This window comes from Heterocephalus glaber, unplaced genomic scaffold (assembly GCF_053883595.1).
Source record: "Heterocephalus glaber isolate CG9 unplaced genomic scaffold, H.glaber_assembly_v1.0 deba00001504, whole genome shotgun sequence".
NCBI classification, from domain to species: Eukaryota; Metazoa; Chordata; class Mammalia; order Rodentia; family Bathyergidae; genus Heterocephalus; species Heterocephalus glaber.
Window position 1 is genome coordinate 61,678,243 of NW_028258324.1, and position 22,945 is coordinate 61,701,187.

At 57.5% G+C, this 22,945-nt stretch overlaps 1 protein-coding gene across 1 annotated transcript; it reads left to right on the top strand.

The window, feature by feature from the left end:
- The first annotated feature begins 13,997 nt into the window (after window positions 1-13,997).
- Window positions 13,998-22,553, top strand: Lrrc15 (leucine rich repeat containing 15). The gene is made up of 2 exons (XM_004834757.4): window positions 13,998-14,103; window positions 20,138-22,553. Exons 1-2 carry the CDS (start codon window positions 14,047-14,049, stop codon window positions 21,881-21,883), a joined length of 1,803 nt encoding a protein of 600 aa, XP_004834814.2. The 5' UTR covers window positions 13,998-14,046; the 3' UTR covers window positions 21,884-22,553.
- Window positions 22,554-22,945: the final 392 nt, after the last annotated feature.

Here is a 22,945-nt window from a genome sequence, read left to right on the forward strand (position 1 = left end):
ACCACCCCTTGTGTATCAGTTACTTCTTCAGCATAATCTTGTCCAAATCTTAGGGTCTTAACAACACAACTTGTCACCCCGTTTCTGACAGTCAGTACTCGGGAAGCAGCACCGAGGGGTGGTTCCAGCTCAGGTCACTGTGCTGTTCACTGGCCTGGAGGGTCTGCTCCCACACCCTCCCACCTGCAGGCTTGGTGGCCCGGGCGGCTGCTGGCAAGAGGCCACAGGCCCGTGTCCTCTCTAGTCTGAGTGTCACTGTGATGGAAGAGGAAAGAAGTTCAGCTCCAGCTCTGGAGGTGCGAGCAGCGTGTGATGTGGGTGTCCTGAGGCGGGTAGAAGGTGACCCGGCCTGTGAGGTGGCCACATTACCACAGCTCGGTGTCACAGGGGCCAGTGTGCCCCACGGGAAAGGTATTCATTGTTTTTGTTCTGATTTTTAGTGACCTTGGTTTCCATCTTAATGGGATTCAGTGTGCTACTTTCATCCATTCCTAGACCCAGCACTGAGTCCAAACTCCCTCTGCCTCTCTCCCTCCCCTCCCCACCAGAATACTTCTGGTCCCCAGTAATCGCTATTCTACGTTCAGGGCACCTTAAAGCTAAACAAACAATGAAAAAAACCACACCGAATTTTCCCTTTTTATTTGGTACCGGGGATCAAACTTGGGTCCTTGTGCTTGAGCAGCAGGCAGCAAAACCACTGAGCTAAATCCCTGGCCTGGCCCCTTTTTTTGAGGCAGGGTCTCGCTATGTAGTTCAGGCTGGACTTGAACCCACTATGTAGCCAAGGCTGGACTTGAACTCCCCGTGACTCCTGCCTTAGCCTCCTGGGTGCTGGGATTACAGGATTGCACCACCATGGCCGGCAAGTTTGGGGACTTTTGAAGAAGTTGAAACAAGCCTAGAGGAGCCAGTGCCATTGCTTCTCTGTAAGTGTTGCTTGCTGTGGCATCCTGTGTTCACACAACTCCGTGTTCTCACTAGCACTTCCTTCATTTCTAGCAATTCCTGGGCCTCTGTGTCCTGAGCTGCTCATTGCTGCCTCTCTGGCTGCCCCCCATTTCTGACTTCTGCGTGTTCCTGACTTACAGCTCCTTGGCACAGGTGCTGCACAGGACCCCCCACCCGGCTGCTAGTTTAGCTGGGGATAGAATTTTGATTGCATCACCTGGCTGCGCAGGCCGCTGGGCAGAACGTGCGGTCATTACTGATGGAGATCTCTGGCTTCTTGGTGGGAGTCTGCAGGTTTCTGCATGTCCTCTGCGTTCTCTTTATTCCATTCACACTGACGCAGTTCCAGGCTCTGCTGGAGACTCGTGTTCCTAGAGTTTGTGAAATTCTCATATCATTTTTTTGTCTTCTCTTTTCATCTTTTTGTTCTTTTCTTGCTTCTTTTTTGTTTGTTTTCCTTTTATTGTTTTGTGTGTGTAGTGGGGTGCGGGTGGGTGTTTGAGACAGTGTCTTGGTATGTACCCTAGGCTCACCTTGAACTTGAGACAGTCCTCCTACCTCAGCCTCCCGGGTGCTGAGATTACAGGTGTGTGCCACCACACCTGGCTTCTCTCATCTTTTTAATCTCTCTTTTCTGCTTTTTGAGAGACTATTCAACTCTATCTTCCAATACTTATTTAAAATTTTAGATTCTGAAATCATATTTTTAACTGCAGAATGAAAAATAGACTTTTATTTTATGAATGCTATTTCTTTTTGAAATTTTCTTAGGATACTAGAGTTCAGCGTTTTTGAGCTTTCATGAGTTCCCTTTTACTCTGATCTATATCTTTTCCCTCTGGGATTTCTTTGTTGTTATTTGTTGCTTATTTCTCTTAAATAAGAGTCAGTTCATATTTTAGTTTAATTTAATTTTGGGGGTTCTTTTTGGCATTTGAGACAGGGTCTCGAAATATAGTTTAGGCTGGCCTTGAACTCACTATTAGCCCAGGCTGGCCTCGAATTCATGGCAGTCCTCCTGCCTCAGCCTCCTGAGCCCTGGGATTACAGGTGTGCACCACCACACCTGGGTAGTTCATATTTTAAAAGTGAAGCAACACAAATAATTGACTTTGGGAGCTTTGGGGGTTACCGACTGGAAGCTTCATCCTGGGGTGTTGGGGTAATGAGCTGACAGTCATCACGGAAGCCCCTATGAGCAGAAGTTTGTGGAAGGCTGCTTCTCAGGGCTTGGGGGCCCCTTGCATAACTCTTCTGTTTGTGTGTTTTCCCGGGGTGGAGGCAGAGGCACCTGTGAGATAACAGCTTCCCAGTAATGCCCTGGCTCCTGTCCCCACACCTCTCCCCACCTGCCTGGACCAGGGGCCCCGACAATTAGATGGTGGCTTCCTCCTGGCCCCTGGCTGCCCCTTCCTCTTCTGTGCCATGAACCTGCGGAGCCTTCCATCTGGGGGCGACCCATCCCCTGTCTGTGATGCTCAACTCCTGTATGTCCGAAGTGGGCCCCTGGGAGCAGCAGCGATGGGTCGATATTTGAAAGTTTGCCCACTTTTCTTCTTCAAGTCTCCAGCTCTAGGTGCCTCCTTGACATCTCTGAGGCGCAATTAGCCCGTCCTCTCCGGCCTTCCTGCTGGCCTTTGTCCCCTCCCTCCTGGCCTCCCTTGTGTGATGCTTGACTCGTCCTCCTAGCACCCACAGGTTGGGCTCTGCGACGTTGGAGCTGCCAGGTGTGTCTGGGAGGTCACCCTAATATCCCCACCCCTCCCGGGTGTGCCCACGGCGGGTGAGCCAGGGCTCCTCCCAGCAGCCTGCACCCCCTCATTAGGCAGTGGAGTGTCACAGGACGATCTGTCAACACCATAAAGACAGACACGACAGTCCGGGGCCTGGGTCCGAGTGCAGAAGGCCCGGTGCCCGGGGAGGAAAACAAAGAGCAGCCCTGCCAGGGCTGCCTGTGCACCTCCCACTCACAGCACTTCTCCTTGCTTGCTGGGTTTATTATTCAGCGTCAGCCTTGGGATTTCCAAAGCTACCTCATGGGACAGTTCTGGGTGCCAGAGCTGCTGCCTTCAGTGGGTGTTTGTTAAACATCGCATGCACTCCCTGGCTGTGAGTGCAACTTTCCCAGCCCTTCCAGGCACCTGGGGATCCAGGCATGGTTATCCCACGTTAGAGCTGAGAACGCTGGGGCCCAGACTTGGGGACTCCGGCTACAGCTAGGGCTGGCAGAGCTGTCACATAACAGTCTCCTGGCTCCTGCTGGTGGGGATGGGTCAGCTGCCCAGCTAGGACCTGCTGGTCAGGGGGCATCCTGATCTGGGGTGCTAGTCCTTCAAGATAGAGGGGTCTCCCCCGAGCTGAAGTTATTTGTGAGGGCCATGGCTGATGGGAAGGAGAAAGAAGAGGAACTAAAGAGACAGGAAAGCAGTGTAGAGGAGCATGACTGTGATTCTAGCGCTTGGGGGCCTGAGGCAGGAGGATCGCTGTGAGTTGGAGGCCTGCCTGGGCTGCACAGCAAGACCCTATCTCAAACAAACAAACAAACAAACAAACACACATACACACACACCAAGAAACAAGATAAAAACAAAAAGAGAGGACTATGGAAGAAAAATGGATGGGAAGAGAGGTAGCTAGGAGGGAGGGAGGGAAGTGAGAGAAAGGAGGTAAGGTCTAAGTGACAGTCACACTGAAGAGGCCGCAAGTCAGCCCTGGGCCAGCAGGATCCACCCAGAGCCCCCTGTGGTGGAAAGGGCAGCGTTGTCTCAGCTCTGCCTTTGACTCAGCTTCCACATCCTCTCCAGGGTGCCCGGAACCAGAGAAGGTGAAGGGTGGAAAGGTGCTTTGAAGTGTGGGGTGCCCTGGTCACTGGCTTGCTAGGAGGGCAGGGTGACATCTTGGTCACTTTCTTGTCACTGGGACAGACACCTGACACCTACAGCTTAAAAGGAGGAGAGGTTTATTTGGTCCGTGGTTTGAGAGGGTTCAGTCCATGGTTGCCTGGCTGCAAGGTAGAAATGGCCCGGCAGAAGGGGCCAGCTAGGAGGACAGCTGCTCACCTGCTGGCAGTCAGAAGCAGAGAGCAGGAAAAGGCAGAGAGAGAGGGGGGACCCACCCTCCAGAGCCACCCTGAGGCCCACTGCCTCCAACACCTTCAGCCACAGATGAGCCCGCTGCTGAGTACCGTGCTGTGATCCAGTCCCCTTCCAAAAGCCCCGGCCTGGGGGACATTTTAGGCCTAAGCTGTGTCTGTGCTACCCCTCCACAGCCCAGGGGATAACCAGGACCGTGCTGCGGAGCACGAGGGCCCCCAGGGATGAGGACATCGACAGGACTCCAGGAGGGCAGGCATGTAGGGGAGAGCTGTCCCCAGCCCCAGCTCCCTCCATGGTTCTCCCCTGACCTCCCGAGGACCCCACCGCTGAGGCCTGCCCAGCCCCAGCCCCCTAGGAACTTAGGTTTCCAGTGATGTCAGGAGAGAAAAGAAATAGCTTAGTTTTTCTGTTTCTGTTCCCCTCATGTTCCAGTTCAACCGCATCCTCTGCTGAAATTCTTTCTTTTTTTTTCTTTTGTTGTTTCTTTTTTGAAACAAGGTTTTGCTATGTAGTTCAGGCCAGCCTTGAACTCATTATGTAGCCTAGGCTGGACTTGAACTCATGGAGACCCTCCTGCCTCAGCCTCCCAAGTGCTGGGATAACAGGTGTGGGCCACCACGGCCTGCTCTCAGTTCAGTTTTTTGTTTTTTGTACCGGTGATCGAACTTGGGACCTTGCGCTGATAAGGCAGGCGCCAGAACCACTGAGCTAAATCCCGGGCCCTTTAGCTCAGTTTTTTTTCAGTTGATTTGCAGGATGAGAATAGAGATGGCGCCGGTGGAGTTCTTTGACCTTCCTCGTGGGGAACGGGATTTCTTTACTCAGGCCCTGGCCCCTTCTCTCCGGCTCCCGCCAACCTGCAAGCCGCCTGCCCACCGGGCTCCTGGCAGGGCCGGGTGTCACCCTGGCCTTCCTGTCTGCAGAGTCCCCAAGGAAAGGACGGGCAGAGCCCGCCTGTTTGCTTGCTAGGAAGGAACCAGCCCATGCCGGGGAGGCCCCCTGCGTGGCTCTAAGACTCAGGCGATGGTGTTTGGTGGCAGAACTGGACTCGTGGCTGGCATTTCCCATGCATTAGACACCACCTGGGCTGGCAGAGCTGGGGCTAGACTGGCACAAATGTGGCGGGCAGAGCCGAGGAGCAAGAGGGTCTGAAGTTGGTCGAGGCAGGTGGGAAGGAGAGTCGGGTGTGGTGCACGCCTGTCATCCCAGCACTCGGGAGGCTGAGGCAGGAGGATGGCCTGGTTGCACTCCAGAGTGAGTTTAAGGCCAGCTGAAAAGGGAAGAAGACTCACATAGCAGAACTGGCTGTCATATTCGGTTGCCTTGTGCGGTGTCCCCACGTTATGGATGGGAAGACTGAGACCCCAGGAGGGAAGAGATTGCGAAGCCCTTGAATCTTCCCCAAACCTGTGCATTCGCCTGCTGGCTTGGTGACAGCCTTTTCCTGTTTCTTTTGGTGTCACACAGGAATTGGAGGGCAGTGAGGATCCAGTGCGGGGGCCGGAAGATGAGGGTCCCGGCTGAGCCCCATGCCCCGTGTTTCTGGGGAACAGACCGGACCTCCCCTCGCTGACTCAGGAGCACACGCAGCCCCGAGCCCAGGGCTGGAAGCTTTAATTAGCTGCGGTGACGCTGGCAGCTGCGTTCGGCAGGACTGTGATGTTCGCTCAATCATTTCAAAGGCAGCTGCATTTTACTGCGGCGTAAAATTTGGAAGTCTCCTCACAAAGCCTGCAATTAAATGTTACTTGAATAAATGGCTCCAGGCCAAGAACAACTTTTCCCCTCTTCTCCCTGCAGCCAGTCCCCCTCCGCCCCCACCTGCCAACTGTCTGAGCCCCTCTGAGGGGAAGCAGTGGGGGGTGCTTTGAAAATCCATGTCTTAGGGTGCCTTTGGCTGCACTCGGAGGATCCCCAGGTCTTTGGGTCAGGGGGGCTGAGGTCCCCGAACAGTGAAAGCAGTAAGAGCTCTCCGCACCCGGGCTGATTCCTAGGCACCTATGGGAAAAGGTCAAGTACCACAGCTCGCCCTGCACACCAGGCCTCATCGTGCAGGCCCTGCCAGATCAGCCCCACTGCAGCACCCTGCCCTGCCTGGCCTCTGCCCCTTTCTAGAGCTCCTACCCCAACCCATGGCTTTCAGAATCCCAGCCTCCTCCAAAGCTTTCCTCCACCTCCCCTCCCTCCGACCTGCCTTCTTTGATATGACCTGGCTGGATAAATCTTTCCCTCCTCCTTGGATTGGGACTCAGAGCGCACTGGTCCCGGGAGGTTTGGCTTTGGGGTGCTTTGTGTTCCTTGTTTGTGCGTCTCTGTCCCCCGGGGCGGGAGCTGACGCTCAGCTCTCAGCTTGCTGGGCCACATCCCAGCCTCAGCCCTGGGCCCTGCTGAAGGCCGCCAAGTTCTGGGTCCGGCCCAGCCTCAGGAGCCTGGTGGTGATGAAGCTGGGAAGGGACGCATCACTGTCACCTGGTGTGGGGGGCTAATGCCAGGTCCCCTGCGGGGGACGCGTGGATGACAGGGTCTTTAAAGCATGGAGAATTCAAGGAATGTTTCCTCTGCCATAAAAACCACCCGTCAGTGACAGAAAAATGTGAAAAAATATAAAAGACAAAATTATAGGGGCAGGAGTGTTGGCTCACGTTCCTTCCCCTTGAGGCAGGCTGGCCTCCCTCTCAGGCCCAACTGCACCCCTGGGCAGGGGAGCCAGAGGGCTGGGGGGCCATGGTGGGCTCCTGAGCATTTCCAAGCGGCCATATGTCCACCACCTCGTGGTTTTTTTTTTTTGAGGCAGGGTCTCAATGAGTACTTCAGGCTATCTTGAACTCACTATATAGCCAGGCTGACCTCAAATTCACAGCGATCCTCCTGCCTCAGCCTCCTGCGATATTTTTGCAACGATCACCCCACGATCGTCCCATTTATAGAACACTTTCATCTTCCCAAACAGAAGCTCTGTACCCAGTGGGAACAATCCGCACCCCCTTCTCCAGCCCTGGCAGCCACTATCCAACTGTCTATCTCCACGAACTTCACACACGTGAAATCCCCCAGGACTGGCTCATTTCACTTAGCGTAACGCCTTCAGGAATTTCCTTTTTTTTTTTTTTTAAATTGAGCTGGGCATGGTAATCCCAACACTCAGGAGGCTGAGGCAGGTGGATCGCCTTGCATTTGAGGCCAGCCTGGGCTACATAGTGAGACCCTGTCTCAGAAAAAGAAAACAATAGTCGATTAACAACCCCTCGTATGTAGCAGCACATTTAGTTCTTCCATGTGCCTGTAGGTGGCCCCGGGGTGCCCGCACCCTTGTCCCTGTGAATAGTGCTGCGTGAAGCAGCTGTGCTCATGTCTCTTGCTGATGCAGTGCAGTGTGGCCCGGCCCCATGGCGTGGCCGCGCTGTGTCTGGTTTTGTGAGGACTCCATCCTGCTTCCCACCATACTGTACCCTTTACGCCTCTGCCAGCAGTGCAGCAGGGCCGTGTCTCCACGCCCACATACCGTTTTCTGTTTAGTTTTCTCTTAGTTTTACCTGGAGATGAGTCTCACTAAACTGCTCAGGCTTGGCCACAAACCCTGGATCCTCCTGCTTCGGCCTCCAACTGAGCTGGGACTGCAGGCTTGGGCCTCTGTCTGGGGACTGTTTTTGGGTTTTTTTGGTACCAGGAATCGAACTCGGGACCTTGCGCTTGTGAGGTAGGTGGCGGAACCACTGAGCTAAATCCCCGGCCCTGGTCTTCTTTTTTGACAGCAGCCCTGCTACCTGATGGGCCTGCGGTGCTGTCTCACGATGGGTTTGGTGCCTTTCCCCGGTGACAGTGCTGCTGGCATTGCCGGTGCCTCGTGGCCATTCGTCTGTCCTTCCGCCTCGGTGTTTGTTTGGAGCCCTGTGCCCTGGCAGCCAGCCGCTTCTCACTCAGCGGGCAGCTTCTCACCCGGGCGGCACTCTCTCCTCCACCCACCCTGGCAGGTGACTCGTCACTGTCACCAGGCAGGTGCCGGCGGGGCCGGGGCGAGCTCAGGAGAGCGTCTTGGAGAAACACACTAATGACTGGGTGCGGAAGCCACGAGTCCGGGAGGTGTCACCGGGATTCTCGGGAGGTGACTGTCCACTTGTTTGTCTCGTCATTACTCTCTAGAGCTCCAGCGTCCCTGGTTCCCTTCTCCCCGAGTGAGCAAGGTGCTGCTCTGTCATGTGTCACAGCGATGTTTCAGTCACGCTTGGCCCACGTGGCGGTGGGTCCCCGAGGTCCTGTCTCCAGTGACCTCCAGGGTGGCCTCCAGGGTTTGTGTCACTCGCCTCCACCACGTTGTCATGATGAAGCCACCGGCTGCACATTATGGGAAGGCACAACCGTCCTTTGCATGGATCAGGCTCCGTCCCTCTGGGACAAGTAGGGACCTGATGGAGTCATTCTCAAAAAGGCTGCGTCTGTCCCTTGCTGACAGTGCAGATCCCTCCCCCTGGGACCCTCAGGTTGTGTCCCCCCCCCTGTTTTCCTCGGATCCCTGCACAGATGGGGTGAGGGGCTGTCATTGGGCTCAGGATAGGACCGAGCCAGAGGGGGCCGTCCGGAGGCCGCCTGACTCAGCCCCTTCTGTGGCTCCCAGCTGCTGGGACCCCAATGCCCCCCTCCGCCCGATGGTGCCCCACTCTGAGTGTGGGCAGGGTCTGTTCTGCCCCATGTGCTGGGAAAATGTTCGGGACGCGGTGTGATCAGCAACCAGGGCGAATGCTTACATCTGAAGAGAGTTTACGAGACACAGTGCCACGAGTCCCCTTCCTGACGCTCAGAACACCACACTGGGGACCCCGGAGCCAGCCCAGGTCTCGGCAGCCCATCCTCGCTGCGGCTGGATGGTCAGTGGAAGTGGTCGCTGGGTCCTGCTGCCAGGGAGGACGGTGGCAGGGCCAGGCCTCACCGACTCCGGTCCCAGCCACACAGGTGGAGCCGGACAGGAAGGAGGGCTCCAGGCCACGACTCCATCACCCGAGGGGGGCGGCCCTGGTGATGGGGCAGCACCACAGGGGGGAATGGGGGCTCTGAGCTCCCGCTCGGCACAGTGGAACCTGTAAGAAAGGACAAGGACAGAAAGTGTGTCCCTGCCCGCTGGCTTCCTCCCTGCCCTCCCCACGGATGCCTCCCCGCCGGGCTCCTCCATTTCTGGGCTCCTCTTCAGTGGCACTGGGGACCTTGGGCTGCCTCTTTTTGTTTTGACACAGGGTTTTTCTATGTAGCCCAGGCTGGCCTTAAACTCATGGAGATCCTCCTGCCTCAGCCTCCAGGTGCTGAGATCACTGTTGTGAACCACCTCACCAGGCTTCCTAACCTTCTCCTCACCTAGCTCTACACAGACCATAGAAGCAGCCTCCCCGGGAGGCGCAAGTCCACACACACACACACACACACACGCGCACACACACACACGCCTTCCAGCACAGGCCGAGCCTGCCGCCCTATGGTGGGCCTGAAGCCCCAGGCTGGGTGGGGGCCAGCGTCAGCGCCACTGCTGGGTCTCGACCTCTTCCATCACCAGTGCAGCCGAGGTCTGGGGTTCAGATGCACTGGGCGTCCCAGACAAGGCTGCCACCGTCACCCCTGTTCAGCCATCTGTGTCCAGGCCCCGGCCATTGGGCTCCTCAGGGGACAAGGGCACCAGGGTGGAGCAGTGGCTCAGCCCAGCCACCCTACCTTCCACTGGGACTCATGGCCCATACTAGGACAGTGCCAATGGACCGGGGCAGCAGTGACCCCAAGGTCGAGGACACTGGGCCGGGGATGGATGGTTTGGGCACAGGAAAGGGCAGGGGAGGTGGAAGCAGGGACAGCAGATAAAAGTGATGGCTCCGGTGGGAGGTGATGCAGGGTTCAGCGGAGCCAGACCTGTGGGGACAAAGGGAATCCTCGCTCACGGGAGACATGGTGATGGGGAGGCATGGTGCCAGGTGGGGCCGCTGGGATACAGGTTAGGCCGCCATAACCAGGTAAGCCAAACACAGCAAGAGTTAAAGGACGTGGTGGCTCATATCCTGCCTGGAGGTGGAATCACAGTTCGGCTCTACTGGGAATGAGGCCCTGTTTGTCTGTCTATTGCTCTGTCATCCCACAGTTGCCCTCTAATGTCCAAAATGGCTGCGCTGCCTCCTGCCCTCACATCTGTATTCCAGCCTAAGAGGAAGCTCACTCTTTCGCTCTAGGGCATGATGTGGAAGCCCATGCATCATTCCCGCTCCCATCCAGAGCCCAGAACTTAGTCATGTGTTTGCTCCTTCCTGCAAGGGAAATGCAGCCTGGAGCTGAACACCATGCACAAAATTAAACCTCTTCTAAGTTTCGAAGAATGGGGTGAGGAGCCTTTGGAGGGATCAGTGGCCCTCGAATGTGCAAGGTCCTGAGTTCGATCCCCAGTACTGCAAGAAAAGAGAAAGAAACAAAACTTCCTTTCTTTCTTTCCCACTGAGAACTGAACCCAGGACCTTGGCTCTGAGCCTTTTTTAATTTTATCTTTTCAAACAAAGTGTAGCCAAGTTTCTAAGTTGCCCAGGCTGGGCTTGAACTTTCAATCCTCCTCCCTCAGCCTCCCAGAGAGCTGGGATGACAGGCTTGTGCTGCTGTACCTGACTAGTGCTTTATTTTTATATTTTAAAATAGTTGTCCTAATTACCTACTAGATGCAAGTCAAGAATGCAAGTTTATTTCCATGTATCAAAAAATACATAGCAGTTATAAAAAAGAAGCCATCTCACTAATATTGTAGCAGTTCTGTATATATTCTTCTATTCTTCTAACATTTTTCTGTGTGCATTTATATATATATATACCATTGTCTCCTTTTTTTTGGAGACAGGATCTCACTAAGTATCACAGGCTGGCTTTGAACTCACAGAGATCCTCCTGCCTCAGCCTCCCCAGTGCTGAGATTCAGAGTCTTGTGGTGGGATGCCTGTGAGACCCCAGTCTGGATAACTGATCCCTCCTGCATGGCCCGGTCCCTGTACCAAGCCTGTGTCCTGTCAAGTGGACTGGAGGGGCAGCTGGGTGCTTTCAGGGTCCTCCAGGAAACCTGGAAACCCCGACACAACACTCTTCCTGCTGCAAGGCCCTCATTGTGCTTCTCCTTCCCTCCAGCACCTGCCATGGCTATTGCCGAAGAAGGTCCCTTCCTCCCAGGGAGCCACCCCGCCCTCCTAAGCCGGCACTGCAAACCTGGCTGCAGCCAAGCTGGGCATCTGGTACAGTGCTTCCTTGTTCCCATTCAAACACACTGCCCCGTGCTTCCAAGTCCTGCCAGCATTTTTTTCTTCTCTTTTCTCCTCCTCCATCTCCTTCTTCTTCTTCTTCCTCCTCTTCTTTCTCTTCTTCCTCTTCTTTCTTTTTTTGAGACAGGGTCTCACTATGTAGCCCAAGCTGGCCTTGAACTAGTGGCAATCCTCCTGCCTCGGCCTCCAGGTGCCGGTATTACAGGCACGCACTGCCATAACCGCCTTCCTGTCCAAATTTTAGGTCCATCTTCTATACGGGACTGCGGTGCCAGCCCCTGAAATGCACCCGCATTCCTGGCTGTGGGCGAGGACTTCACCCCATCTTCATTGCAAATCCCCGCTCTGCGTGGCCCCGATGTGGCCACACTTGTGTCGTAGCAGCTGCGTGTCCCACACTCAAGTGTGGGGGTGGAAAGGGTGCACAGTTTGTAGACGGGGGCTCAGTGCCCGGCTCTGCCACTTGGTGTAGGGCCTCGGGGAAGTCAGGTAGCTGGCCTGGCCTCAGTTTCCTTGTTTGTGGATCAGTGGCTCTTAACTGTGTGTGTGCGTGTGACCCCAGAGGGACATCTGGCAATGACGTGGTGTGGGCGATGCAACTGGCATCTAGAGGTAGAAGCCAGGGATGCAGTCAAGCTCCTCAAAACTAAGAAGCAGCCGGGCCTGGTGGTGTACACCTGTCATCCCAGCACCTGGGAGGCTGAGGCAGGAAGATCCGGTGTCAAGACGAATGAGGTCCCCTGGGGTCCGTGTCCCTCCTTGTCTGTGACCCATCCTGTGTTGTCCACAGCTCACAGCCCAGGGCCCGGCCCCGAGCGGCGGAGGGTCTGGACCCGGGGGAGGAAGGAAAGGTGGGGCGGTCTGGGTCACACAGGCCGGAAGGACTGGCAGTTGCCGCCCTGCGTGGGATGTGCAGGCTTGGGGGACACAAGGGAACAGCACGTGGAGGGGACCCCGGGACTGGGTGAGGCTGAGGCCGGGTGGCAGGGACTCCGTCCTACACCTGGCCGCCCTGCTTCCCCCCGCTCAGGGCCGTGTGTGCCTGTGAATCAGGCCCGGGCAGGAGGAGGGAGGAATGCGCATGATTCAGGCTGCAGGGCTGGATGTGCCGCCCGCCCAAATAAAATGACTATGTCCCTAATGACACTGGGCACTTTTATGTCGCCTTTCATCGGGTCTCAAAGCCCAGGGCAAACAGTAATTAAGGCTCTCAGTCCTGGAGCTTGGGGAGGTGCTCTGTGTAAATAGCATTCTCCACACTTGGCTTGGAGGGCAAACTGAGCCAGGATCGGAGGGAGCCTGGGGGTGGGGGGCTTTGATAGGCTCCCACCCCCCAACTGTGACTTGTCTCCCACCCCAGACCCCTCTTGGCAACACCATGAACAGAAGTGGTATCATTTTTTTTGAGACAAGGTCTGCCTATATAGCCCAGGCTGGCCTCAAACTCTTGGGGATCCTCCTGCCTCAGCCTCCCGAGTGCTGAGATTTCAGATGTGTGCAACCACATCTGGCTCAGCAGAGGTATCTTGGTCCCCCTTCTGGGGATATGGGATAGTGGCAGACAGGGGCGGCTACAGAGCAGGGCACAGGGGAACCCCTTAATCATAGGTACGCCCCTCAGCTGCTATCCCCCGCTGCGAACGAGACCTGTGTGTTCCCTCACCCAGGAGGGGGCAAAATGAGCCCAGGAGGAGACTAGACACCAGAAAGAAATGGAAACGCCGTTTTGGAGGGACCCTATAGGGGTAATTCCTTTGTTTTTAACGTTGCACTATTTATTTATTTATTTATTTATTTATTTATTTATTTATTTATTTATTATTTTGGTACCAGGGATCGAACTCGGGACCTTGTGCTTGTGAGGCAGGTGCCGGAACCACTGAGCTAAATCCCCAGCCCTGCACTATTTATTTTTAAAAAATGTTTATCAGTCCATGTTTGCAGTGCAGAATGACTTTCTTCTCCGCGTGGAGCTGGTGATGCACAGAACACACCTTAATTCCTTTCGCTTCCCCTTCCCCTTGCCCTCTGTCTCTTGGCCCCCTTGCCACCTGAGGGCCTCTATCTCCCTCCTGCCTGCTATCCATTTTACTTTGCTCTTAGTTCCGCTGTGGGTTTCCCAGGTAAGAGGTGGCATTTAATCCCAGGTGGCATTTAAGCTGGTGTGTCTGATTTATTTCCCTTAGCGTTACAGTCTCCAGGGGCACCATAGAGATCATCTTTATCTTTCCCTTGGAAATGAAGAGAAATGCTCTTTTCCAAAACGTTACCCACAGGTGAACTGGGCTGAGCCTGAGTGTCCCTTGCATGACTTTTACAAAGTTTCTGTAAATCTGAAGCTATGTCCTTAAAAAAAAAAAAAGTTAAAATAGAGCGAGCGAGATTGAGAGAGAGAGAGAGAGACTGATTGATTTAGCTCAGTGGTTCTGCTGCCTGCCTTGCAAGCCCAAGGTCCTGAGTTTGATCCCCGGTACCAAAAGAAAGGAGAACCAGGACAACCAGGACAGTTTTGCGGGCCAGGCGGTGCCGGGGTCTGGGCTGGACCGCCTGGGCCTGGGGTCCCCGGCAGGGACAAGTGCGGGGAGCCCCTCCCAGAGCCACGTGGCAGCCCGGGACACCGCTTGGAGGTGGGGCCGCCCCTCCCCTCCTCCCCCAGGGGGCGCCGCGCCCGACCAGCCCCGCCCCGACTCCGCGGCTTAAAAGCGGGGCGCCCGGGCCGCTGCACTCATGCTGCAGCCATGAGCCCCACTCGGCTCCCTGGTGATCGCGACCGCGGGCGTGGGCGCCGAGCTCTGGTGAGTGGCTCGGAGGGAAGGCGGGAAGGGCCAAGTCCCCTGGGGTGGGGGCCAGGAGGAGGCAGCGGGAGGAGCCCCGTCCCCCTGCAGGCCCCATCCTTACCGTGGGTGATTGGGCCCCGGGCTGGGAAGCTCGGGGTGCACTGCTGGGTTGAAGCTGCCTGCGGCCATCCCAGCTCCCCAGCGTCACCCCCAGTACCCCCACCCAGCGTCACCCCTCTGGACTGCGCCCTGCGCTGGGTGTCTCTCTGGTTAGGCTCAGCCCATTTGAAGCCGAGTCCCCTCTCCCTGCGTGGACCGTGGTGGCCCCAGGTCCTGCCCCGCCTCTGGTTTGTTCCGACCCATGAAACCTTGGTTCCCCCCGGGTCCCCAGGGGTGCTCTGGGTCTGACTCAGTCCTCAAAGTGACCTCGGCAGGCCGCAGCTCCGGTCCCCGGTGGGCTTCACCCAGAGAGCCGGGTTCCAGCTCCGAGTGGCTGAGGCAGCCCGGTCTGGCGGCTCCCAGGCCTGGGTGCCGGCGTTGGAGCCCTTGTGGCGAGGGGATGGGAAGCGCCCGATGGACAGGGCCTCTCTCCTGGGTGCTGCCTGGTCCCCAAGACGGACTGCTCCCCGCGATGACCCAGTCACGGCTCCACTCCTGCTCCAGGTTATCTGGGGTGGCTCCACCTTGTCTCCAGCACTCTCTGATGCGTGGTGCAGTGGCCGGGAACTTAGACTTTTGTTCCTTAGTGGCAGGCACGACCTGCATCCTGGGTCCACCGCACATCTGGGGCAGATTCGGGGCCAGACAGCCCAATTTGCCTGTGGTCTTGAGTCAGCCCGGATGGCTCGGTGGGGACAGTGACGCAGCGGGTGGGAGCGGGGCTGGGGCCCAGGGCTCCGTGCGGACCCTGCAGAAGGCCCCGGGAGCTGCTCCCCAGGCTGGGGACCCTGCTTGTCCTGCTCTGTAAACGAGGGTGGGAGGATGTCGAGGTGGAGGCGGAAGTCATCCAGATGTGCAGAAATAAGAAAGAGAGGGCCGAGAAGCTGCCAGGAAGCGCTGGGAGCCGTGACTACAATTTGCATCCCAGATCCTGACCACAGGCTTCAGGGGCTCACTTGGTTTTGGGATGTGGAATTGGGAAACTGTTTCCAGCACACTTTGATCGGGGGCTGGTCCATTTCCAGCAGTGCTGGGCTCCTGGGTGCTGCTGAGAAGGGGCGGTGTTTGAAAGTGCTGGGAGCCAGGTGTGTGGTGCACTGCTTCATCCCAGCACTCGGGAGGCTGAGGCAGGAGGATTGATTTGAGTTCAAGGCCAGCTTGGGCTACACAGTGAGACCTGTCTCAGAGCTCCCCAAACATAAAAGCCCTAGGAAGTCCTCCCTGCTGGGCTGCCACTCTTCCCAAGCTAATTACAGCCCTGCTCTGGCCTCCACAGGAAGCTGCGTTCCACCTCCCCCATCCCCGGGAGGGAGGATTCCCCACAGAGGGGCTGGGGAGGATTTGCTTTTTCTCACTCATTTTCTTTTTTAGAACAGTGAACAGCATTTTGGCTTTGCAGGCCTGTGAGAGGTGGGAGTCAAATATGGAGCCAGGCAGAGGGTAAGGGTGGGCCAGTTTTGTCCTGGGGAAGTTGACCCCTTCAGGTGACTCCTGTCCCTTCCCACCTCCTCCTCCAGGCCACTAGGGTGAAATGGGACCATGACACACACCAGAGGAGCTTTAGGGGAGAAGTCCCCCAAGCCACACAGCCCCAGAAGTGGAGAGGAACATGGCATGGGAGAATAGCGCTGGACAAGTGGAGGCTGGGTTGTATAGGAGTCCTGGCAGTTTAAAATGGAGGGAACAAGGGGCGTGGTGGTGTTCAGCTGTAATCCCAGCACCTGGGAGGCTGAGGCAGGAGGGTTGCCATGAGTTCCAGGCCAGCCTGGGCTACATAGTGAGTTCAAGGGCAGCCTGAACTACAGAACAACAAACAAACAAAGATGGAGGGAACAGAGCCCCCTGTTTTCCTGCAGCACGGGCAGAGGGGAGGGGACAAGTCCTGAAGCCTTGTGGTGAGGTTCAAGGGTTCACTATGCTCCACAGTTAGGGCCCCTGATCAGGTGCCAGGAATGTTGACCTGACCGTGTGACCTCGGGCGGTCTCCTCCACCATTTCCCATCTACGAAATGGCAGGATGGTTTGACCAGCTCTCAGAGGGCCCTGGGTTCTTTTTTGTTTTTTGTTTGGAGACAGGGTCTTGGCCTCCAACTCCCAGAGATCCTCCTGCCTCAGCCTTCCTAGTGCTGGGGTGAGAGGTGAGCTCTACCATGCCCGGCTCGTGTATGGACTCATTTAATGCTCCCAGTGGCACAGCGGTGAGGTCTAGACTAGTGAGGATGCTTCCTTGGCCATTCCTGTTTGCTGCTCTGGACAGTCGGGCAGGGTGAGCGGGACAGAGGGCCGGACACCCTGCAGGCTGAGCTCCAGGCAGGGCTTCTCAGATGGTGACCTCAGACCCTTTGCACGAGCACCGAGGAGCAGCCTGACTGCGGGCTCCCTGGCTGGGAGGGGGTGCCTGCAGCCTGGCCAGGGTCCAGCTTATGCCCCATGAGGCCACGCTCAGGAGGCCCTGTGCAGGGAGAGGGCAGAGGCCAGGAAGAGTGGTCCCCTTCCCAGGCCTGAATCTCCCCATGTGCACTGGGTGGGGCAGGACCCTCTCAGGTCCTGGGTCCCCTGGAACAGCTGTTGGCTGGGTGAAGATGGGGTGAAATGGCTCTGGCGGGATCGCTCTGCTGGGGAACTTGAGGCAAAGTGAGCCTGGAGAGAGGGGTATATAGCTGGATGTGGTGGTGCATGCACGTCATCCCAGCACTCGGGAGACTGAGTCAGGAGAATCTTGGAGTGTGAGGCCAGCCTGGGCTACGTAGTGGGTTCAAGGCCAGCCTGAACTACGTAGTGAGACTCTGTCTCAAAACAAAGAACTAAGCAAAAAACAAAGAAAGACAGAGCCTGCCGGGGGACTGGGTGTTCAGGCACTGTGGAGGATGTTAAATATCAGCTGAGAAAGGCCAGCCCGGGCTTGCGGGCTAATGATGTGTTCGCTGATCAGAGTCACAGGATGTTTCTGCTGAGGCCCGCGGCTCCTGCCCTGCTTCAGCAGCTCCTGTCCCTGGGGCGGGGTGCATGTGTCCAGGTGAGCTGGCTGTCTGTCCCCCGTCTGTCTGCCCGGCTCGCTGACCTCATGGGCCAGCGATGGATGCCAGGGGCACCCCCTGCCCCGGGCTGCACAGGGCTGGCCGAGTCCCTGCCAAGATTGAGGACGCTCACTTCGGGCGCAGGGTGTAATTACGGCCGCTTTGCCCTGTAACTGCCGACCTCACAGCTGTCAGGCGGCGTGGGCTATTAGGCGGCTGTGTGCCAGGGCCGCCAGGCCTGCCCAGGGCCCCCTTTGTCCCCGGAAGGTCTGCACCGGATGGGGGCTCCATGGAGGGCGTCTGGCTGGGCAGTGCCAGCTGTGGCCTCACCAGTGCTGGGAAGCAGGAAGCGGCTGCACGGAGCGCTGGGTGGGCTGCGCAGGGTGAGGTTTCTGAGAAGACAGCTGGAGATGCTGGTCGTGTTTGTCACCGAGTGTGGTCCCTGAGTCTCTGTGTGTGCCCGCTCCCTCCCCGCCGGGGGCGGAATATGGCTCCATTCCCTTGGCGTGGTCCTTCCAGGGCTGGCTCCAGGCCTCCTCTCTATGGGTTCCTTGGGGAACCCTCCGCCTGCCCTCTCCTTTGCCTTACAGAGTGGCACTCCCGGGTGCTGGGCTGTGACACATTTTCAGGGCACGCCGGGCAGAAGAGTGTACATGAAAAATAAACCCGCTAGAGCTAGGTGCACCCGGGAGGCTGAGGCAGGAGGATCGCTGTGAGTTCCAGGCCAGCCTGGGCTATGTATGAGTTCAAGGCCCACCTGAACTACATAGAGAGAACCTGTCTCAAAAACACAAAGCGGGGAAAAAAAAAAATCGGCACTTGAGTCCTGGAATCAGGGATGCAGAGGCCGGTGGCGGTTCCGGTCTGAGCCTCAGCAGCTGTGGGAATCTTCTTGACGGCTTCCTTGTCAAGCGGGTGCTCGGCCCTGCGTGGATGCTCCCCGCCCAGGGAGCTCCCCACCTCCCCGAGGTCGTCCATGATGCTGCGGTGACTCGTGCTGCTGGTGAAATGACGGCAGCATTCTGGCCCGACCTGGAGGCGCACGGTTAGGTTGTTTCTTTAGCCCACGGTACTCAGGAAGAGAGTGGACTCTGCGTGTCCTCTCTCCTGTGGCTACTCCTCCGCAGCTCCCTAATGGGTGCTCAGATGTTCTGGGGTCTGGGCCCCTCGTCATCCTCTACAAGTTCTTCAGAAGTCCAGTGTGCCTTCTGGGAGGCTGAGGCAGAAGGATCAAAAGTTGGACAATTTAGCAACATGGCAAGATCCTGTTTTAAAAAATGAAAAAGGGCTGGAGTGATAGCTTAGTGCTGCAGAGGCCCTGGGGTTGATCTCCAGTACCAAAAAACAAATTCTCAGTTTGCCATTGACCTTGTGTGAAGTTCAGAGTGGCGCTGAACATGCAGGTGTGGCCGGATCACTCTGTGTAGCTGGAGACCACATTTCCTACTCTTGGTACTTCTGTCCCAGCTCCCGGGAGTGTCTGTGGGCGGGCTCCTTCTTTATTACTGTGAAACAGGACAAAAACAGCCCCAAGGACACTGAGTCAGTCTGTGTCTCTCTTTCTCTCTCTTTCCTTCTTTGAAATGGTCTCCCTAGGTAGCCCAGGCTGGCCTGCAAACTGGGCGATCCTCCTGCCCCAGCCTCCTGAGTGCTGGGATCACAGGTGTGCGCCACCACGCCTGGCTCTTTTCTCTTATTTCTTCCCCACTGCCTCAGTCCTTTGCCAAGTCCTTGATGAAGGATGGAGGGCTTGGGGGGCTGTGAAGGAGTGAAAAGCTGGGCTTCCAGTGGTGCCTGGGCTGAGGCTGGGGCTCCAGCTCGGGCCTCCACCCTCTGACTCAGGGTTCTGAGCATCAGAGAGACTGTGCCTTGCTGCCCCAGAGCTCTCCCGGAGTCCCTGAGCCGGCTGTGAGACCTGAGCCTCAGTTTCCCTAGTCCTGCAGCCCAGTAAAACGATGAGGAGCAGCCAAGCCTTGGGCTGCAGGAGGCCCGGGCCCTTTGAACTCAGGCCCTGGAACCTGCAGGCGGGAATGCCAGTCTTTCCATCAGCCAGTTGGGGCGGCAGCACCCTGAGCCCTTTGGGAGCCGCAGCTGAGCCCAGGAGGAGCCTGGCAGGAGGCACCCGTGCGTGGGACCACCCTGTGCCGGGGCTCCCCTCTCTTCTCTCCTTTGCTGCCCACAGCAGCCTGGGGGTGGGCGGAGGTCAGCATTCTCCCCTCACAGAGGAGGAAGCTGAAGCTCAGAGGCCTTCGGCTTTAAGGTCAAACTCAAGGTCAGACTGTAGCACTAGCTGGGCTTTGTGGCGGACGCCTGGAATCTCAGCACTCTGGAGGCTGAGGCAGGACGCTCTCCTCGCGTTTGAGGCCAGCCTGGGCTACATAGTGAGTTCAAGGCCGGGGTGCAGACAGTCCCATCTCTTTGCCTACCCTTCTTCATGGGCTTCACTGGGTGTGGCTGCACGCGCCTAGCTGACAAGAGGCCATCACATTGGTACCAGCTAGGAGCTGGGAGGGCCTGGAGGAGCCCCAGGAGCCCTCTGTGTGGGGTGCCTGCCTGGGCAGTAAATGGGCGGGAGCGCAGGGTGGGGTGCAGGGGACAGGGCTTCCAGCCCAGCCCCTGTTGAAACTGAAGGTTGGTGTAGGTTTAAAAGTAGCCTTGGGAAGCTGGGCTTGATGGCACATGCCTGTGTTCCCAGCACTCAGGAGGCTGAGGCACGAGGATCGCCATGCATTTGTGGGCTATGAAGTGAGTTCAGGAACGGCCTTGACTACATATTGAGGCCCTGTCTCAAAGGAAAACAAAGACCAGACAAAACCCGGTAACTGCAGTGCCATTGGTTGGGAACCCTGACTAAGCTGAGCTCTCGTCCTCCCCAGGCCATGCCGCTGAAACACTACCTCCTCCTGCTGGTGGGCTGCCAGGCCTGGGCAGCCACCTCAGCCTCCTATGGCTGCCCCAGCGAGTGCACCTGCTCCCGCACCTCACAGGTGGAGTGCACGGGCGCGCGCATCGTGGTGGTGCCCACACCCCTGCCCTGGAACGCCATGAGCCTGCAGATCCTCAACACGCACATCACCGAGCTCAGCGAGGCCCCGTTCCTCAACACCTCGGCCCTGGTCGCCATGCGGATCGAGAAGAACGAGCTGTCCAGCATCCTGCCTGGGACCTTCCGCAACCTGGGCTCACTGCGCTACCTCAGCCTGGCCAACAACAAGCTTCAGGTCCTGCCCGTCGGTCTCTTCCAGGGCCTGGACAACCTCGAGTCACTGCTGCTGTCCAGCAACCAGCTGGTGCAGATCCAGCCGGCCCACTTCTCGCCGTTCAGCAACCTCAAGGAGCTGCAGCTGCATGGGAACCACCTGGAGTACATCCCCGATGGCGTCTTTGACCACCTGGTGGGGCTCACCAAGCTCAACCTGGGCAAGAACAGCCTCACCCACCTGTCACCGCGTGTCTTCCAGCACCTGGGCAACCTGCAGGTGCTGCGGCTGTATGAGAACAGGCTGGCCGACATCCCTGTGGGCACCTTCGATGGGCTGGGCAGCCTGCAGGAGCTGGCCCTGCAGCAGAACCAGATCGGGGCTCTGTCGCCTGGGCTCTTCCACAACAACCGCAACCTGCAGCGGCTCTACCTGTCGAACAACCACATCTCCCAGCTGCCGCCTGGCATCTTCATGCAGCTGCCCCAGCTCAACCGGCTCACGCTGTTCGGCAACACCCTCAAGGAGCTGTTGCCGGGCATCTTCGGGCCCATGCACAACCTGCGCGAGCTCTGGCTCTACGACAACCACATCACCACCCTGCCCGACAATGTCTTCAGCAACCTGGACCAGCTGCAAGTGCTGATCCTCAGCCGCAACCAGATCACCTTCGTCTCCCCCGGCGCCTTCAATGGGCTCACGGAGCTCCGCGAGCTGTCGCTGCACACCAACGCGCTGCAGGACCTGGACGGGAGTGTGTTCCGCGCGCTGGCCAATCTGCAGAACGTCTCCCTGCAGAACAACCGCCTCCGCCAGCTCCCGGGCAACCTCTTCGCCCACATCAATGGGCTCATGACCATCCAACTGCAGAACAACCAGCTGGAGAACCTGCCGCTGGGCATCTTCGACCACCTGGGCAACCTGTGTGAGCTGCGGCTCTACGACAACCCCTGGAGGTGCGACGCAGACATCCTGCCGCTCCGCAACTGGCTCCTGATCAACAGGGCCCGGCTGGGCACCGACACCCTCCCGGTGTGCTCCAGCCCGGCCAACGTCCGAGGCCAGTCCCTCATCATCATCAACGTCAATGTCGCCATCCCCAGCGCCCAGGCCCCGCCCGTCCCCGAGGTGCCCATCTACCCGGAAACGCCACGGTACCCGGACACACCCGGCTATCATGACATCACGTCCGTCTCCACCACCACGGAGATCACCAGCGCTGTGGACGACTCCACCGACCTGACCACCACCGGGGGCACCGGCGCCCGGGATACGGACAGCACGAGCGGGCTGGCCATCGCCGCCATCGTCATTGGCATCGTGGCCCTGGCCTGCTCCCTCGCTGCCTGCATCTGCTGCTGCTGCTGTAAGAAGAGGAGTCAGGCAGTCATGATGCAGATGAAGGCCCCCAACGAGTGTTAGGGGGGCTGGGCAGGAGCGGGCTTCGTGGGCAGGGCCTGGGACTGTGACCGTTCTGCCCGCGGCCCTGGGCCATGCAGTAGCCCGGCTTCCTGGGAGAAGCAGTCTGGCAGGACTTTGTCCCCCAGCGAGACCCACTGGGCCATGGGGGAGTCTGGGGGATCCCCAGGGCACATGCTCGGTCCCCACCTTCTCTCCAAGAACAGCTGTCTCCGCCCGGGCCCCACGCGGTGCCGGCAGAGCCCGCTGGCTGGCTTTGGGTCGGTCCTGGGAACAGCCCCTCCTCAGGTTCCGGAAGTCCACCTCCCTGCTCTTCTCTCCTGCCTGCTGGCGTGATGCTGTCCCCTCAGATGAAAATTCTGCCCTTGATTTTCTGCCTCTCAAGGCAGAGTGGGCTCTCTCCCCAGGAGGGCCCAGAACCAGGCTGCCGGTTTCTTCCGAGCTGGGCAGTGCTCTGGCTCGAAGGCTGCTGGGCACAACAGCAGCAGGAAGCCCGGCCACCTGCCTCCTGGCACGGCGCTGGCCTCTGCTTCTATCTGGTGATTGTTACCTGGAGCAGGAGCGAAGCCACCGATTCAACACACTCGGCCTTGTAGAGAATTTCCAAACTTGGAAAATGTTAGCCTTTACGGAATAAAATGATTTAGAGTTTCTGACTTCTAAAAACATTAAAGCAGCTGACTGGTCCTGGATGGAGAGGGGAACCTAGCGCGCCGGGTGACCCCATCCACCCTGAGGGTTTTCCTTTTTGATTCTGTGCTGGAGTTAGTATTCATAGCAGGAAGTGGGATGTAATTGTGTGCAGCTGGATGGGTTCCACAAGCACAGCAGATCTGTGTAATACACATCAGACCAAGAAACAATGTCGCTGGGAGTGGTGGTGCACGCCTGGAATCCTGGCACTCAGGAGGCTGAGGCAGGGGAATCGCCGTGAGTTTGAGGACAGCCAGAACTACATAGTGAAACTCTCAAAACAAAACATGCACACACACACACACACACACACACACACACACACACACAGAGTAAGATACTACAGAACATCGCTAGGACCCCATGTCCGCA